At 37.4% G+C, this 20,238-nt stretch overlaps 1 protein-coding gene across 3 annotated transcripts in view; it reads right to left on the reverse strand.

Annotated features, from left to right (window-relative positions):
• The window catches only part of DGKH (diacylglycerol kinase eta), a 177,323-nt gene that overhangs the window by 63,503 nt on the left and 93,582 nt on the right, over positions 1–20,238 (reverse strand). For all 3 annotated transcript variants that reach the window (XM_047080318.1, XM_047080309.1, XM_047080327.1), the window contains exons 5-8: positions 9,930–10,034; positions 9,495–9,627; positions 2,043–2,149; positions 1,265–1,390 (exon numbers count right to left, since the gene is read on the reverse strand). In XM_047080318.1, the coding sequence (XP_046936274.1) occupies positions 1,265–1,390; positions 2,043–2,149; positions 9,495–9,627; positions 9,930–10,034 (471 nt within the window). The remainder of the gene's footprint in view (positions 1–1,264; positions 1,391–2,042; positions 2,150–9,494; positions 9,628–9,929; positions 10,035–20,238) is intronic.

The raw sequence follows: 20,238 nt of genomic DNA on the forward strand, positions 1-20,238 counted from the left end.
AGTTCAAGTTCCACACTGGGTGTAGAGATTACTTAAAAAAAGAATTCAAAAAAGATAAATAAAATAAGGAATTCCACAAGAGGGTTTTAGGGGATATGGTTGCACCAAAACTGCAAAGAGACATGTCTAATACGGTTTATATATTACATGGGATAAGAGAAATTAGAAGTAACACCTGTGGCTAATAAAAGGGGCAATTGATGAAGAATAACAAAAGCATAAGGATAGAGAGAATCACTTTGATTTATAAATAAAAAGGAAACAGGGGTCCCTAGGTGTTTCAGTTGGTTAAGCATCTGACTTTGGTACAGGTCATGATCTTGTGGTCCATGGGAGCCTGCTTTGGATTCTGTGTCTCCCTTTCTCCCTGCCCCTCCCCTGCTCATGCTCTCTCCCTCCCTCTCTCTCAAAAATAAATAAACATTAAAAAGTTTTTTAAAAAATAAAATGAAAAGGAAACAGATTACCTATCAGGTTTGACAAAAAAGCTACAGGACTTATCTTCTTTATGGCCTATGGGATGAATCTCACTCATTGTGAAATCAACGCATCATACTCACATCTTTTTCATTTGATGATCTACATCATACTTATTAAAAGAAATGAGTTTTCCATATTTTGGGGGGGCCTGGGGAGTGACTTCCAAGACTCAAAACAAGACCAAAAAAATCAGCCCAATGCAAGGCAATCACTGTCATAGTTGGACAGCATCGCCCAGTGCTAACATGAGCACCCACAGCGGTTGCCTCCTCACCCTCCACGCCACCCTCTGAGTGGCCTGCGTTCACCCTGTAAGTTCCTGCTCTGACTGCCCTCGTGAAGTCTAGAGCCCAGCACTCACATAGTATGGCATGGACAGGACCATTCCTTGCTGTTGATTCTATGTTATGCTGTGCGTACTTCTCACTGCTTCCTTACACATGTAAGAAAACTTTGTAATGTATAAATATATATATACTATGTAAATACATAAATAATATATACAATACATAATATATAAATATTATATAATAATATTTATCTATATAACATAGATATATCCCAACAAAACTGTGGGAAAGAGGTCTTGACAAGGGAAATATAAAACAACAGTATTGCAAGAAGGATATTTAAAAAGTAACCAGACTGGAAGGAATACTTTGAAAAAGATGAACATTACAATGGGCAGGTATGCTACCAGGCTTTATTATACCATACATTCCTTTCCCCTAAATCACATAGGTTAAAAAAACTATGAAAAGAACGAATTAAAAAGGGCTCTCACCATTGTCTTACACCAAAGGCATTTCCAATCTTGTAGACGCAGAACACTCCCGCATGTTTTGTCACAGACAGCACATTTGGCACTCACGGGCAAGTTACCCTCTAGCCATTGGTGAGGCATAGCTACCTGTGCAGCAGGAGTAAAGAGCAGTCAAATTAAAGACTGGAGGATGTCATTCTCACCCTAGGGAAGATCTAAAATATTTCTTACTCAGTGGAATCAATATATGTACCACTCATGGCATCCATTCATTTAGCCCACATTTATTGACATCTATTGTGCCCAGAGCACTGTAGCGATACAAAAATAATTAAGACTAAAGCCCTGACCTTCAGGATTTGTAGTCTAGCTGAGGAGCAATGAATGTAAAGGCATTATCATAAAGTGATTACAAAGTGCTATCAGAGATTTGAATGCAAGGTGCAATGGAGACAAGGTTTTGAAGGTGGGGGTCACTGTTGAAAGGAGGCCCCAACATCTGAGGAGTGAACATCTGAATAAACACCTGAGCTAAGCCTTAAAGAGTATCTTGTCAGGTCGGGGTCTACAACACCAGCCCAGCACAGCAGCCACTTGTAAGCTCTGTTCACATTTCCCTCAAAATTTAAGAGCTGAAGGCAACTATGAAGGATCTAACTGGAAATAGAAACTCATAATTAACCAAAACCTTCCATTTCATCCTGCTAGTAAATATTCCCACTAACTCTGTCATTTTTCACAGGGCAGACAATAAAGAGAGGAGGTACTGGGAAGAGACCAGAGACAGAACTGGGCTTACTCCGTCTTCGTCCTCTATGATGTCCTTCCCAATGGAGGCCAGAGTCGTCCATTTGCAATTATTTGTTGCCCTCACTGCACATCTTTTGTGAGCCTTGAATTTACACACTAAAAAAAAAAGTCAACCATTTCTAAATGAATATATACTTCTGGAATAATGATTAAAGGAAATCATAGCATGAAATTAAAAAGGAGGGGGTAGAAGAAAAACAATAATTTAAAATCTTAAATTACTCTTCAACAATAATAAAGGTATTCTGAAAATACCTTTCCAGAAGGTATTCATGTATTTATGATACATATGGCTATGTATGTATAAAGCTTTTTATCAATCTATAGATTGCTACTTAGAGAGGTTCTACTTGTTCATAAATAAAACATAAAGGAAATGAATACAAAAGAATTAGTTCTTTAGGAGAAAGGAGACAACAGTCACATACACACACAAACACAGAACTAAACAAAATTTAGTAATACAGAGGTGCTGGTAACATCCTATTTCTTAATCCGGATGTTGGTTACATAAATGTGTTTCATTTGTGAAAAATCCTATGTGCTGTACTCCTCTGATATTTGTATTTTTCTGTCCATATAATAAATTTAAAATGAAAGATTTGAAAATATCAGTAAGATAAAGAACAGGATAATTCAGAGGAGTTTTAAATTGCAAGTATGTCGAGAAAATATCCAGTCATCATGGGAAATAGGTTGATAAGGGTCACAAAGATGGCACTGTCTTTTAAAAGCATTATTGTTGGGATTACTACATCATAATGTAGACTAAAGTAGTGATGAAGAAATACGCTACATGCATCACTAATTGGCTCAGCAACAATATCAAAAAGGAGCCTATAAAAGAGACATAAGAGACACTGAAACCTACAAGACATTGATGAAAGAAACTGAAGACACAAATAAACTGGGGAAAATATTCCGTGCTAATGGACTGGAAGAATTAATAATGTAAAAATGTCCATAGGACTGAAAGCAATATACAGATTCAATGCAATCCCTGTCAAAATTCCAATGGCATTTTTCAAAGAACTAAAACAAGTAATTCTAAAATTTTTATGGAACCACAAAAGACTCCAAATAGCCAAAGCAATCTTCAGAAGGAACAAAGTGGAAGGCATCATGATCCTGATTTGAAACTATGTTACAAAGCTACAGTAATCAGAGTAGTATGGTACTGGCGTAAAAACAGACACATAGGTCAATGGAACAGAATAGAGAACCCAGAAATAAATCCACACATATATGGCCAACTAATTCATGACAAAGAGACCATGAATACACAATGGAGAAAGAATGATGTCTTTAATAAATGTTGCTGGGGAAACTGGACAGCCATATGCAAAAGAATGAAACTGGACCACTTTCATGAAAACAGGACTGAACTGTACATAAAAGTTAACTAAAATGGGTTAAAGACTTGAATGTAATACTAAAAACCATACAACTTGTAGAAGAAAATTCCTGGACTTTAGCTCTTTGACATCAGTCTTGGTGATGATTTTTTGGGTCTAACACCAAAAGCACAGGCAACAAAGCAAAAATACATAATCAGGACTATATCAAACTAAAAAGTTTCTACACAGCCAAGGAAGCCATCAATAATATGGAAAGGCAACATACTGAATGAGAGAAAATATTTACAAATCATATATCCAATAAGGGGTTAACATTTATATATATTAATATACAAAGAACTCACACAAGTCAATAGCAAAAACCAAGCAGTCCACTTAAAAAATGGGAAGTGGATCTGAACATTTTTGTAAATAAGACATACTGACGGCCAACAGAGAAATGAAAAGATACTCAATATCACTAGTCATCGGGGAAAATGCAAATACAAAACCACAATGAGATATCACCTCACACCTGTTAGGATGGCTATTATAAAAAAGGTAAGAAATTACTAGTGTTGGCAAGAATTTGAACAAAAGGGAACTCTTGTGGACTGTTGGTGGCAATGCAAATTGGTGCAGCCACTATAGTAAACAGTATGGAGTTTCCTCGAGAAATTAAAAATAGAACTATAATACAATCCAGCAATCCCATTTCTGGGTATTTATCTGAAGAAAATGAAATCACCAACTTGAAAAGACATCTGTACCTTCGTGTTCATTACAGCATTATTCGTAACAGGCAAGGTACAGAAACAACTTAAGCGTCCATCAATAGACAAATGGATACAGAAATTGTGGTATCTGTATATGTATTTACACAATGGACTATTATTCATTCAGCCATATAAAAAAATGCAATCTTGCCTATTGAGACAACACGGATGGACCTAGAGGATATTATGCTAAGTTGAAAGAAGTCAAAGAGAGAAAGACAGATACCTTATGATCTGACTTTTAGGTAGACTGTAAAAACAACCACAACAAACCCACAAAAAAAACCAAGCTCATAGAAACAGAAAACACATTGGTGGTTACCCGAGGTGGGGGTGTGGAATTGGGCCAAATGGGTGAAGGGAGTCAAAAGTACCAACTAAAATAACTAAGTCACGGGGATGTAATGTACAGAATGGTGAGTATAGTTAATATAATGAATTGAATATTTGAAAGTTGCTATGAGAGTAAATCTTAAAAGTTCTCATCATAAGGAAAAAATTCCATAACTACGGATGGTGACATGTTCCATTTGGGTAATCATTTTACAATGTATACAAATATCAAATAATAATAAAAAAAAAAAACGAGAGAGAAATAAGAGGAAACAACCAGGAAAGAAGCAGCTCATATATGAAAAACAAGTAAACCACAGATTATTTGAGAAATTAACCCTTACTTATGAAAATCAGTACTTGAGTACTACTAAACTGATTTATCCTTTTAAGGATACCAATTATCCAAGCATTAGTGGATACTGATGTTACACCTGTTTCTGACTTTTCAGAATATATTTTTTTATTGTACTAAGTTTTATTCTAAAGAATATAATTAAAAGTTTGAGATCACCTTAGTGGAAATAACAAAGGTAACTGCTGCTAAATGCTACATGTAAGGTGACTCCTTTTCACATGATTTTTTAATGTCTAACTGTAAACTGCTAACAAATTTAAAATGATGGGTTATATGCCACTGGTTTAAGACAGTCCTAATTTAATGTGGCATGCAAATGAGAGGGTCAGGTAAAATAATGTTCAAAATGCTTCAGATGTCATGGATAGCCAATAGGTAAAAGGTTACTTAAGCTGAACTGTTTTTGGGTTTTTTTTGAGAAATATTAGTCTACATTAGTTTCATTTATCTGCTCTTTTGTGCACCTTGACAAATGCTTTCCTGGAAATCATACAGCTTTTGTTCTAAATGATTCTGTGACTCAAGCACAGATTTATATAGAATAACTAATTTTTTAATGGAATCTCATTGCCGATAAACAATAGTGTAAAGAAACAGGAAGTATAAGCTTATACTATAGGAAGTTTAGGAAGTATAAGCTTAGTTTGAAAAACAGTTTTAGCATGACCTGCTCCCTTTCGCTCTCATGTTCTATTTTAAAATTGAGGTTAATTAGCATCCCTAGGTCTTTTCATCTGTTATGGTGTTTCTTAAAAATGTGGTCCTAGTTTTAGTTTTATTTGCAACATAATCCCCAGGCTTGCTTTTTAAGTACAAGTAAGTATTTGGTATTAATAGTCAATAATTGTTTTTTACAGAGAAGGAAGTAAAAGAGAGCAACAGGGAATAATTTCACAGCTTTTTAAAAATTTTGCCATTAAAAATCAAACAGCTCAGTAAAAACAAAAATTACACTTGTAATAATAAAGTGCTTCATGCAAAGAGTCTTGAAAATTGCAAAGTTGCTTAATATAGCATGTAATAATAAAAAAATAAACCAGACTGTGATTATGGTCACTGAGGAATGGAAATTATTAATAAACACTTTAATTTTGTTAGGCGACAATTAGATTTCTCCAAATAAGTTATTGTGAAATAAATCACTTTCCCTGACCTATAAAGCCATTATCTCAAAACCACAGAACTTAAAAATATATACTGACAAGTAACAAAATTATGATTTTTTATCTGCAATTTCCAGTCTACCACACTGAATCTTTCTAAGTGTTCAACACTGGCTATAATAAAAATTCATAGAGTCCCATGTTAACATATTTGATGTTATTGATTAAAAGAGAAAAAAATCACCATTTACTTTTTTTTGTTCAATTACTGTTTAAATAATTGTGAAGAACAATTATGCTTTGAAATTATAATTAACATTCTCAATTGATTTAGGGAATTATTTACGAAAAGTATTCTATCTTCTATTTTTCATTCATATATTTCATGTATGCAAGGCTTTAAAATAACAATTTTAGTAGTTATTCAACACAAACCCAGAAGACAAATCATTACAGCTTGTTTTACTGTGAAACACATTAAGTAAATTTAGTGATGGTTTCACACACTGGAAACTGATTTCCATTCCAATACAAAGTTATTCATTGTCACAGTTGAATGAAATTTTTTGTGTGTGTTTGCATCTTTGTTATGTCTTTTAAAGCTTCTTGTGTCCTATGCCTTTTGTTTTATCAAGCAAGCAGTTTATTCAGATTTGGAGGTAGTTTCTTTTTTTTTTTTTTTTTTTCAACGTTTATTTATTTTTGGGGGGACAGAGAGAGACAGAGCATGAACAGGGGAGGGGCAGAGAGAGAGGGAGACACAGAATCGGAAACAGGCTCCAGGCTCTGAGCCATCAGCCCAGAGCCCGACGCGGGGCTCAAACTCACGGGCCGCGAGATCGTGACCTGGCTGAAGTCGGACGCTTAACCGACTGCGCCACCCAGGCGCCCCTGGAGGTAGTTTCTAAAGTTTAAGTATAACTTGGATTACAAGAAAATTATGCTAAATAACCACATCCTTATAAAATAAAAAGGTAACTTCTTTACACATTCATAAAACCCTTGGGATTTTTAAAGCCTTCTGGTGTATTTCTAACAATACCAAGGTAGGATGCCACAGGTTTAAAATTTTTATCAGCAGAGGGGTGCTCCTGGGTGGCTCTGTCGGTTAAGTGTCCGACTTCAGCTCAGATCATGATCTCACAGTTCATGAGTTCAAGCTCCACACTGGGCTCTGTGTTGACAGCTCAGAGCCTGGAGCCTGCTTCGGATTCTGTGTCTCCCTCTCTCTCTCTGTCCTTCTCCTGCTCAGGCTCTCTCTCTCACTCTCTCTCTTTCAAAAGTAAATAAACATTAAAAAAAATAAAATAAAATTTTTATTAGCAGAGAAAATGAGTACTAACAGACATTTTTCTAAAACTATTATTTAAAAATACAATAAAGAACCATAAAGAAGTCAGGAAGACTTCATTATTAACAGAATAACATAACAAACTTATTTAAAGACTTTTAAGTTTCTTATTCTCATCAGCTAATGTAATTTTCATTTTTCCTTTAAAATGTTTAGAAACGACTTAGTCATCCCAGCTTAAACTCAATTCACAAACAAATATATTTAATAATGCCTAATTCTCAAATCGGAAGAGTACCACAGAGTATCTCAGATCTGATATCTTTTTTTAGCATTTTTTTTTCTTTTTTTTTGGAATAAGAGGTTAGGAGGCAACACTAAGGGGACCTTCAAAAGAACACCTCTGAGTATTACAGACCGGGTAAGAGTAGACTCAGAGCTAGGAACCCTTTCAGATTACTAAAGTCATAAAGAGTAATTACACCTGATTTGCAATCATTGTTTAAATCTAAAAAACACAAAACAAAAGCCAAAAAAAAAAAAAAAACCACATGTAATGGCTCTTCCAAGTGTTTGTTTTCATGCATTTTCATGCATCAATCAGGCCATGATGCAATCTTCAATTATTTACCGGATGGATTTCTTACACAGCACAGCTACTAACTTCCCCAAGTTACTTGACTAGAAAAGTAGCTTTCCTGTTTATATTCTCTCACTTAATTTTCATAGTATCTCTACATAGTATAAATGACTATTATCTCCGTTTTACATATGAGGAAATGAAAGTCAAAAACAGTGGAACTATTTCCCCTGGTCACCGTTTGCAATGCTGGGAGCGGAACCAGAACCCTGAGGGTAAAACTGAGGAACTCTATTCTCAACCTCTGTGCTGTCTCATATTAAATAGCTGGAACTATGATGTATCTCAGATTTTATACCTTAAAATGAACGAAAACTGTGACTCTATTATTATTTTATTATTCAAGAATAGAAAGCTATTCGGGGCGCTTGGGTGGCGCAGTCGGTTAAGCGTCCGACTTCAGCCAGGTCACGATCTCGCGGTCCGGGAGTTCGAGCCCCGCGTCAGGCTCTGGGCTGATGGCTCAGAGCCTGGAGCCTGTTTCCGATTCTGTGTCTCCCTCTCTCTCTGCCCCTCCCCCGTTCATGCTCTGTCTCTCTCTGTCCCAAAAATAAATAAACGTTGAAAAAAAAAAAATTAAAAAAAAAAAAAAAAAAGAATAGAAAGCTATTCAAAATCAAGACGTTTCTGTATTAGAGTAAAAAAAGCCAGTATTAATATTAGATACAGTTCAGAAAGTAAAGTGTGCTCACTGAGGTATGGAATTAAATAAATCTAAAGAAGTTATGAGTTTTCTTTTGGTAATTATTAGTATATTTGCTTCTATTGGTCACTGCTTTTTAATTAAGAAATGCACAAATCCTAACACGAAAACTACAGCATTGGCCTTATTTTTAGAAAAGGATGGCCTCCATGTAAATAAAACATAAAATGAAATAAAAGAAAACATTTAAAATAACGAAATAGAGGGGCGCCTGGGTGGCTCAGTAGGTTAAGCATCTGACTTTGGCTCAGGTCATGATCTCAAGGTTCGTGGGTTCGAGCCCCTCATCGGGCTCTGTGCTGACAGCTCAAAGCCTGGAACCTGTTTTGGATTCTGTGTCTCCCTCTCTGCCCCTCCCCCTCGCATTCTGTCTGTCTGTCTCTCTCTCTCTCAAAAATAATAAAAAAACATTTTAAAAAGTTAAAAAAATAATGAAATAGAAATAACAATAGAAATAACAAACAATAGAAATTCTGTCAGCGTATGTGCTGTCCTCACTGAAAGTTTTGTTCTCCGCAATCAATTCAGAACAGAAAAAGAATTCTAGAAAACCAGCATGATAGACAAAGTCTAGAGATGTTTTGTGGAGCACCTGCTAGTTCCTCGGGAGCGAAATGCTACATTTTGATTTCTACTTCCTTCCTAATGATTCGTATCATCTTTCTCTTGGTAAAATATTTCCCCATCAGTCCTGTGTGCTCTGAGCTCCACTTTAAGCTGCAGTGAAACTTAAACACTGTGTTCCCACTGAGGTGCTCCCAGATGCAGCTCCCACCTGAGGGAAACGTTTCCCTGGGGTGATGTTTCTCTGTTCGCGGCACAGAAGTACCCACAAGATGTGGCACCATCGTGCCACAGTGGTCAGTGCTGAGGGAGAACACAGGCTGGGCGCTACAGTACCTTCGCAGGACAGGCCGTGGGAGGTGACTCCAGAAAGACTCTCTCTGCACACGTTACAGAAAGTGGGTCGGGCATGGGAGCAAGCGTACCAGTTATGCATCCCTGAGAAATGTTCCACGTTAAACTGGGCCACCTAGAAACAACGAGACACAGGTTTGGCAAACAAGAGAAGGAGACGAGAGTGAGTTAACATTTGGAATGCATGAGTTATGATTAAAGTTTCAAATCCGTAATTTTTACAACAAGAACACTCTCCTTTAAGTAAAAAAAAAAAAAAAAAGAAAAAAAAGAAAAAAAGGAAGAAATGTCAATATCAGATTTAAGCAAGTTACTTAATGAATCTACACATACTTTGCTTTGTGGAATATAGCTTTAGTTCTTCAGATAACATTGGTTTTCTAAGAACATGAGGCGCTAGAAGAGAAGCCACTTTACCTCGTAAGGCTCTCTGGTCTGGACAGACTTCAGTGAGCTCATCCAATCCTCCATTTCCTTCCTGTTCTCAGCGCACAGCATTAGTCTTCTGAAGGGAGTGATTATCTGAAAGGGGAATTCAATCTAATGATTGTTAATCACCGAAAGGACAGATTACTGCAAAACTTAGCAATCACGCGAGGAAATTGTATTTCTAAACTCAGAGTCCTCATTTCCTTGATGAAGCAAGTGAGAGTCTCTGTAACGTAAATAATTTTCTTTCTCTGAGTATGATACAATGGGGTCTAGGAAAGAAAACTTAGTTCTAAGGAGGAATTTCTTGTCTTTAAGCTCACTGCTATTTAGACTTTTTTAGTCCATTACCAAAGGCTGTGAATCCAAATCAACAATGTATTCTTACTTCATGGAAGGTATCTTGAAAAGTGATTTTAAGTATGCTTCGAAATAATTCATGGTAAGCTTCAAATTAGTACATAGTTTTCGGTATGGAAATAAAAAAAAATTGAAAACCAGAGGAATGCAACATGGAATGATTCATAATTGGTTTTTGACAATATCAACAATATTCTGTTATTAAATAATGTGGGATTTACATACCATTTCCACTGTCTATTTTAATATGATTTATATGAAGGATTGTTTCTTCATTGTATAGAATTCCCCTATACTACTTTTTAGCGAGAGCCAGGGAGGGAAGAATTAACATAAAAACCCTTCGGTTGGCTTTAAGGGAAGAAAATAATTGTGACTCTTATCTTTTTTCATGTCACTAAAGAACACAGACCAAGAGTCTTACAGCAAATGAAATGAAGGCTTTGTGCTGTTATAGCATCAAAAGTGCTCCAAAGTGAGATTCTGAAATGGCTTGAAATTAGCCCTATTTATGTGTGAATACAATATTCTGTTTGTAATCTTGAAGTTGCTAAGTCCTAAGCATTCACTGCAAAGAAGGGACTACTTATATACTTGTGGAAGAAGAGCAAAATTTACACACGCACCTAGAAACTATTTCCAAATAATAAGTTATATATTTATATAGCAAATAACTTTTCTTAAGTTAGAAGCCATTTGATCGAGTGATAATCTACATACTTCATTATAGCACAGATTTCTGAAGTCATGAAAAAGGAATAATCATCTAAAAATAAAAGGAACAATTCCCAACAGGAGTAAACCAGCGTGCCTCAAATCAGTACTGTTCATCATAGGAAATAAGTCCATTATTTAAAACTGTAGACACCAGCCCAATCTTAGCTACTCACCGCTCATTGCCTCCTTTCTTTGGTCTTTAGTGTAGACTGCACAATCCTTCCTTAAACCAAGGGGCCCTTTCATACATCTGACAGGCACTCACACTTAAATACAGTCAGCCAGAAGTCACATGGAGGAGAAGCATCAACCGTTCAGCTTTGGGTATTTGTTAATTGCATATGAAACTGAACAGAACCTCACTTCTGCATTTTCTTCTGTTTTCCACTACCCTCTTTGGATAAAGCTTTTCAGCAGTTGGTCACTTCTTTTCCTGAATAAATAGTTAATGAAAGAGCACTGACTCCCTCATTACTCAGGAGCTAAATGGATGCTTTATTGCTTCAAAATGTTTTTCTAGGACAGCTCATCCAATGCAGCAGAAGAGATACCATTATATCATAATACTCTCCTGGCTCTGATGACTGGCATGGTACTCCAGAAATCTCCCACTTACACTGGACTGACTGAATAAATCTGACATTTACCTGAATAAGTATTTACCTCTAGCATTTATTTTCATTTATTTATTTATTTATTTAGTTAGTTAGTTAGTTAGTTACTACACTATATGATGAACTCTAAGGATTCCCTCTCTTTCATTATGATCTTGTAGTGAGACAAATATTATTCAGATAAATAAACCAGGCTTGTTATTTTATTCTTTGATTTTGTTTTGTTGTTGCTGAATTCGAAGGAAAGCAGTATATTTGGTGGTTTTAACTATCTTTAATGCCTTTATATTCATCATAAGTCATCGTGAATTCAACAAAAAGGGGAGAAAAAGAATAGGGAAACAGCTTCTAATTTTTCTTATAGCTTTTGGAACTACATAAATGGCTCAATCCTAAAAAAATTTCAGCAATGTATATCACACTGATATGCCAATGAAGTAAATGTATAATTTTGCAGCTTCCTCCTTTTAACATAAATTTGTTTAAAAGTGGTCAATAATAAGCAAGTAAACATCATAACACATTCTTGGGGCACCTGGGTGGCTCAGTTCAGCGTCTGACTTTGGCTCAGGAGGTGATCTCACACTTGGTGAGTTCGAGCCCTGCATCAGGCTGTCTGCCGTCAGCACAGAGCCTGCTTTGGAGCCTCTGTCTCCCTCTTTCTCTGCCCCTCCCCTGCTCATGTGTACATGCTTGCTCTCTCTCAAAAATAAATAAACACTTAGAAAAAAGATCATAACACATTCTTAAAATAAATGTTAAGTTTTTAAGAGCCAGAAATAACTATAAGCAATTTTGATTTATAGGCCTTGTGATCAAGGGTGATTAACAAATCCACTGATTATAGTTATAAGAAATATGTATGAAAAAGAAAATCTTTTGTAAATCATGATGCAGAGATGTCTGGTTTTGTGGCTACCGTATTAAAAATGCTTCCTCCAAAAGCCTGGAGTAGTCTGGGCCTAACTGAAAACAAGGCTGGTTTACCAACCAAACCCATAAAGTCTCCCAGATTGACCCTTTCTCCTCTGGGGTAATCCCTCACCAGCCCACCAAAGCTCTGAGTTCTCTCCCCACCTTTTATTTGAATTCTTCCTCATATTCCACCTTTGTAGGAAAGAATAGGATAATCATAATTGTTAGCTGACAGGCTCTGGTTTTATCCTAACTAAACTCCCTTACACTACAGTGGTTTCTCATCCAAATCTTTATTAGGAAAATATTTGAGAAGCAGCAAACTCTGAAAATTATTTGCTTCTCACTCTGAAAGTATATTGAACTCAGCGTTTTTATTATGATAGGTGAGTAGTGTGGGAAGGTGGAAAGACAGAGGTGTGGGAGGGGGCTATTCCTAGGGAGGGTTCTCTGAGCCTGAGGGGGAGGACGTAGGCCAGGAAGTCTAGAAGACTAGAGCCCAGAGCCCAGAGCCCAGAACCCAGGGGTACAAACCATATGGGCTTTGCCTTAACAGTCCAGAAAAGAGATAAGGAGGTAAACCAAGGTTTGCTTGTCTGAAAAAGTGCTGTATAAGATGAACACATAAGAGAGCCATCTAAATCAGTTTCCTAAATGCTACCTCAAATAATATACAAACTCTCCATTAATAGAGATATTGCTCCATTTGGAGAGTTATTGGCCTATTTACTATTAATCCAACAACACTATTACCTATGGCTAAGAATCAAAAATTTCTTAGTCTGCTAAAGCATATAAATACATAAGAAAGGAGACATTAAATACATAAAGTTCTATAGAAGAGTAACATTACAGTTAAGACTTTAAACACATAAACATGCACAGGGAAAAAAAAACCCACAAATACTGTATTGGTCATCTTTCAGTGAGGGGATTACAGAGAATCATAATTGTATTTTTTGTTTGTCTATGGTTTCTAAAGTAAATATGTAGTACTTTTGTAACAAAACCACTATTTTTTTTACTAACAGAAGAATTTAAAACTTTGCATTGTTCACAAGCAGGAGTTCTTTTTTTTATTTAAAAATTTTTTTTAATGTTTATTTATTTTTGAGAGACAGAGACAGAGAGTGAGCGGGGGAGGGGCAGAGAGAGAGGGAGACACAGAATCCGAAGCAGGCTCCAGGCTCTGAGCTGTCAACACAGAACCCAACACAGGGCTCAAACCCACAAACTGAGATCATGACCTGAACCGAAGTTGGACTGAGCCACCCAGGCGCCCCCGAAGCAGTTCTTAAAGTTGGCTGCACATTAGAATCACCTGGGAGATTTTTTAAAAAATCCCAATGTCCAGGCCACACTCCATACCATTTAACTCAGAACATCTGAGGCTGGGACCCAGCCGCCAGCTTTATTTTTTTTTTAACTTCCAGATAATTGCAAAGTGCAAGTATGTTTGAAAACCAGTGTCCTAAAGATATTTTACTTGTTCCCCACAACACTGTTAGAACTTAAGAAATGACAGAAGTTTCTGTAGCCAAGTGAATTACAGGGCATTGCTAGTCTGCAAATTCCCTATTGGAAGCCATTAAGGTAACAGCATAGTGATTCAGCGCCCAAATTCTGGAGTCAGGCCCACTTAGAATGAAGACCAACAGCGTCCTTTCTTACTTGTGCGGCTGTGAACAATGTTTCCTCCTCTCTATGAGCCATCGTCTTGCACCTGCTAAGTGAGGATAAAGCATTAACTCCCAGCTCTACAGAGTGTGGTGTGGGATTAGTGAGACCATCCAAGTAAAGCATTCAGCACAGCGTCTGTTAGGAAACCAAAGCTCAGTAAATACTAGCATCACAGTTCTTGGCGCTGACAGCAATTATGTATCTATTTACAGACTTCTTCTGTAATGTATATATTTCTTTTTTAAGTGTGGTCCACAGTCCAAGACAACACAAACTGGAAGCAGTTCGCTAACAAAATAGTCACTGACTAGCAAACCACCAAAACCAGAATAATGATAATGAGTTTTCTTTAGAAGATACTAGGAAAATATCAACAAACAGATTAGGAAAAATATTGTCTCCCCCCCCCCCCCAAACCCCTCCCGTTAACTGCACTGGGTCTCAGCTTCCTCACAAAAGGAACATAAGACGGCAAAAGGCTTGGCAGAGTGGAGGGCATCAGATCCCTGTGCAGTACTGAGAGAGCTCAGCATGCCCTCTCTAGTAGGTGTCATGCTTAAGACATTCAAATAGAGAGTTTCTTCTTCTAACTTAGAGTTTTGATTCTGCAATGAAGGGCACTTTACAAACTTTTGTGGTAATTTTTTTTTAAGCTTACTTGTCAGTTTAAAAAAAAAATTTTTATGTTTATTTTTGAGAGAATGAGAGACAGAGCATTAGCAGGGGAAGAGCAGAGAGAGAGAGACAGAGAGAGAGAGAGAGAGAGAGAGAGACAGAATCCAAAGCAGGCTCCAGGCTCTGAGCTGTCAGCACAGAGCTTGACGCGGGGCTTGAACTCACGAACCTTGAGATCATGACCTGAGCCAAAGTCAGATGCTTAACTGACTGAGCCACCCAGGTGCCCCAAACTTCTGTGGTAATTTTAAATGTCCAACAAACTTTTTCCACTAGGAGACCCTTATTTCTTTACACCAAACTGATCACCTCTGCTCTATCAAAATACTTAAAAATAAACTATACACATTTCCTTTTCCTTTTTATTTTTTAATACTGGCTTTATTGAGATATAATTCACAATACTATTCAATCCATCTGCTTAAACGGTACAGTTCAATGGTTTTTATTGTATTTACAGCATTGTACAACCATCACCATAATCTATTTTAGAATGTTTTCACGTCAAAAAGGAACCCTCTTAATAACAGTAACTCCCCATTTTCCTCCGAATCTGGCCCCACCCCCAGCCCTAGGCAACAACGAATCTACTTTGTCTCTAGTTATGGAATGAATACATCATGGAAATAAAAGGCACAGCATAAGGAATATAGTCAATGACATTGTAATAGCACTGCATGGTGACAGAGGGTAGCTAGCTACCCTGGTGGTGAGCACAGCATAATGTTTACAGTTGCCAAATCACTATGCCATACACCTGAAACTAATGTAACATCGTGTGTCAACTACACCCAAATAAAAAAAATTAAATATTTTTAAATTAATTTTTTAATTAAAAATTACTTTTTTTAATTAAAAAATAAAACTAGGTCTGACATCAAGCAAAATTGAAGTCATGTTCGATAATGACTACATAATTAATCCGTTTAAATCAAATCAGTTTCTTGACCCAAATTCATCTATAAAGTTACCCTGCTATCCCGACTTGAAATTCAAAATCAGTATCACTTTCTAGAGATGTCATGGCAAAAATAAAAAAGGGAAACTTTAAAACATGGAGTAAGAAAAGAGATGGACAGGGGCGCCTGGGTGGCTCAGTCGGTTAAGCGTCCGACTTCGGCTCAGGTCACGATCTCGCGGTCCGTGAGTTCTAGCCCCGCGTCGGGCTCTGTGCTGACAGCTCAGAGCCTGGAGCCTGCTTCCGATTCTGTGTCTCCCTCTTTCTGACCCTCCCCTGTTCATGCTCTGTCTCTCCCTGTCTCAAAAATAAAATAAACGTTAAAAAAAAATTAAAAAGAAAAGAGATGGACAGCATTGCAACATGGATGAACCTTAAAAACATTATGCCAAATGAAAGGAGCCAGTTACAAAAGACCACATACTGTGTGATTCCATTTATATGAAATGCAGTACTTATTTTTTTTATCCTTAGTGATTAATCCTGAACTGCCTGATTGAAATAATAATTCATATGCAGTGAGAAGTCTTTCTTGGATAGCAGAACTAACAGGAAGTCTAAGTGTACTCGTAACAATTTTCTATTGCCTGAATTTTTATAACTTAGGGGATATAATTTGACTTTTGTTAAAGCCAAATCAGGTAGAATTATGTCTTTTTAAAACTAGGTTTGCTATACTTGAAGTTGCCAAATGCTGGGTCTTAACATACCTGCCTCTTCCAGCCTCCCTCAAATATATATATCCAACTCTTAAGTGGTGTATGTTGATTTTTTCATTCCTCTTGTATGAAAGGAAATAATTCACTTGAACAATTTAAATGCGCCAGAATGCAATGTAGTCTCTCATCCTAAGTGAGTATCATGAGGGTAGAGACATTTACTCCCTTATTTCAAAAGTGGCCCGGGGCACTCTACATCCAAGAGCACAGGTCCTCAACCACATGGGTGCACCTGCATGGAGCTAAGAGTTTTTATAAAATATACAAAACTTAGCTAGTCATGCTCCAAACCAGACTCGGTAAATCGAAATCTCATTTTGGAGGGAGGCATGGATAATTTCAGATGTAATCAGTAGTTTGGCAAAGCTATACAGGTGATTCTGATGCACATCTTTGCTTATCAGCCGTGAAGGGCAATGGAAGCATCCAACCTGTCCGTTAATCAAGTCAGGATCTGGTCTAAGTGATGCAGAGAGAGTGCTGTTAATCTTTATGGCTCCGTATCTCCCTTTTCAGGACCCCTCTGCTCCCCAATTTCCAGTGTTCTCATCTGTACCTAACAGAATTCCTTTGTATGCTATCAATCTGAAATAGTCTACCACCTACAGCACCCCAAGGGATACAACAGAGGTCACCAAATGATGACCTCTGATGTTTTTGTTCGATCAATCTGTTTGAACCCAGAAGTGGTGAGTTATAAAACAACAACAAGTTAAAATCCATTTTAGACAGGTACTTTGCTCCTCACAGTACAAGCAGCTTAGACCTATTTTCTTCAGCTGGCCACTTCATACACTTAAATTACCAAGTGGCCCCTGGAGGCATTTGAGTTCACAAGTCCTGCATAGATAGACTGACTCCTTTTTCTTCTGGGATCAATACTTCACTGTTTCATCACCCAGTTGCCCCGAGTCCCATCTATTTTCTAAGATGACAACTTCTGACCTAAAAGTAAATTTTTCTGAGGCACTACCAGATGATAAAGATTCAATGCGTATTTTCTCCCAAATGATGCTTGAATTTTAGTGGGAGACTAAGAAAAGTACAGTCACAACAAATGCGCATCTGGCAAAGGAAGAGCTATGGACATTTTCAACAGATAGTATAATTTAAGTCTGTAAAATAACAGAATTGTATATTAGGAAGAGACATTATTATACTGCTGCAATATAGTAAACACTCATGATATAGCTGTAAACACTGTGGAATCTGCATTACGTGCTCGTGAAGAGAGTAGTTCCATAAAATCGCAGAGCACACATTTAACAATATGTCAAATGATGTAAAATAACATACAAAGATGTAGTGGGCTAACAATAAGACTGAGGTTGACAGGTAATTCACATACACTCAAGAGCCAATTATTAACCCATTGCTGGAATTTATAGGGAAATCCTGCCATGCCGATAGCACACTATTGTGAACAGGATCCTAAACCATATGGCTTGGATGCTGAACTAAGGTCTTCCTATTCCCTTTCAGAATGCTTTACAAATTTTTTCAGATGTCTATTTAGAACTATATTTAGATTTATACACAAAACACACATACACACCCTTTACTGAAAGTTAAAGAGGATCTTTGAAAGTCATTCTACCCTTCTGGTTTTGGCTGACTGATCATCCTTCCAATGGATGAGTCATTCTAGCTGAATAACAACGTACTGATCTTTGTGGGCATTCCTGTAATGTAGACTAGGAAGTACCAAACATCTGCATAGGTTCTCAAAATAAAGAGGGAGGCATTAGTCATGAACACAGGGAAGTCTGCCCCAATGCTGCTTACTTTTCTAAGGAGAAGTTATATATCATTTGTATATATAACATTAACTTCAAAAATGAAGCTATAACTCAAGTAATTACCTAAACTTTGGTATAAATCATTGAGAATTCTGTAGCATAGGGGCGCCTGGGTGGCGCAGTCGGTTGGGCGTCTGGCTTCGGCTCACGGTTCGTGAGTTCGAGCCCTGCGTCGTGCTCCGTGCTGACAGCTCAGAGCCTGGAGCCTGCTTCGGATTCTGTGTCTCCCTCTCTCTCTGCCCCTACCCTGCTCATGCTCTGTCTCTCTCTCTCTCTCTCTCTCAAAAATAAATAAACATTAAAAAAATTTTTGAGAATTCTGTAGCATAATATGAAATTCGTGACAAAATTCTACAAAGAAGTGCAAGTATGGACAGAATCAATTTTGATGGAAGTTTTTTTGTAAATATGTAAAACTATTATTCTGACAAATGTACTAATTATAGAAAGGAAAAAGACCTCTGGACAAGAGCAGAACGTCTTTGCCAAGAAGATGTCTGTCTTCTTATCTACAGGAATACTTGACTACAAACTTACGGCAAAAAGACAATATCTCATTGATTCTTTAATCAGCTCTGTAAATTAAGTATGGAATTAGTTTTGTTACAATACATTGAAGAGAAAAAAACAAATGTAGATACTAAAGGGGTTGTCTACAATTAGCTAATACACTCCTTATATGAGAAGTTAACAAAACAGTAATAGCAGTGTTATAACAAGTAAAATCAAAATCAAAAGAAAAGATTATTCCTTCACTGCGAAATACTAAATTCAGAAACTATGGGCAATCTCTCTCTTCCGCAGCTTCTGCATATCCAGGCTTTGTTTGAGAAGAACGATGGAAAAGAAGCAGAGTTAAAATCTAGCAACGCCTACTGAAGAATGAGGGGTCAAGTAGAATGGTGTGAAAGGTTTGCTTTAAAACATTCCAGAGAAAACAGGGAAAGAGAGAGACGAGATGAAGCAATGTGGCAACACGCAGACGGCAGCAGGAGCTGGGCAATGGGAATGTGGGGTTCACAGTTACCCTGAGTTTGTATATATTTGAAAGTTTTCACAGTGAAAACAACTGTACCCAAACATCGGGGAACCCCAAGCAAAACTCTTCAAGGAACTAAGGAGGTGAGGGACCTGGGTGTCTTAGGGATATAGGCTCTATTCAATCCTTGCTCTGTACTCAACTTGCAGACCATACCTGCCAAGACTCAAGTTTCTGACCTTTTATGGCCTTCTCTTGTATCAAACTCAAATTAGATGAATAATGTGGTCTCCTTAATCAAATGACCTGAAATGTCCATAGAAGCTGAAGAGGTAAGTCTTCCAATCACTGAGTGAGATGGGGTGGGATGGACTGAGCTGAAGACAGCGTTGCAAATCTTACTTCCATAATTCTTTTTTTTTTTTTTTAGGTTTGTTTATTTATTTTGAGAGACAGAGAGAGAGAGAGCATGAGCAGGGGAGGGGCAGAGAGAGAGAGGGAGATAGAGAATCCCAAGCAGGTTCTGTACTGTTAGTGAGGAGCCTGAACTGGGGCTCAATCTCACTAACTGTGAGACCATGACTTGAGCTGAAATCAAGAGCTGGATGCTTAACAGACAGCCAGCCAGGTACCCCAACTTCCATAATTCTTTTTTTTAATTTTTAAATGTTTATTTATTTTTGAGAGACAGAGAGAGACAGAGCACCAGCAGGGGAGGGGCAGAGAGAGAGGGAGACACAGAATCTGAAGCAGGCTCCAGGCTCTGAGCTGCCAGCACAGAGCCCAACGTGGGGCTCAAACCCACAAACTGTGAGCTTGTGACCTGAGCCAAAGTTGGACATTCAATTGACTGAGCCACCCAGGCACCCCATCGACTTCCA

Source organism: Lynx rufus, unplaced genomic scaffold (genome assembly GCF_022079265.1).
Source record: "Lynx rufus isolate CCGP_SWC_20201006 ecotype Redwood Valley unplaced genomic scaffold, mLynRuf1.p SCAF_1, whole genome shotgun sequence".
Taxonomy (NCBI): Eukaryota; Metazoa; Chordata; class Mammalia; order Carnivora; family Felidae; genus Lynx; species Lynx rufus.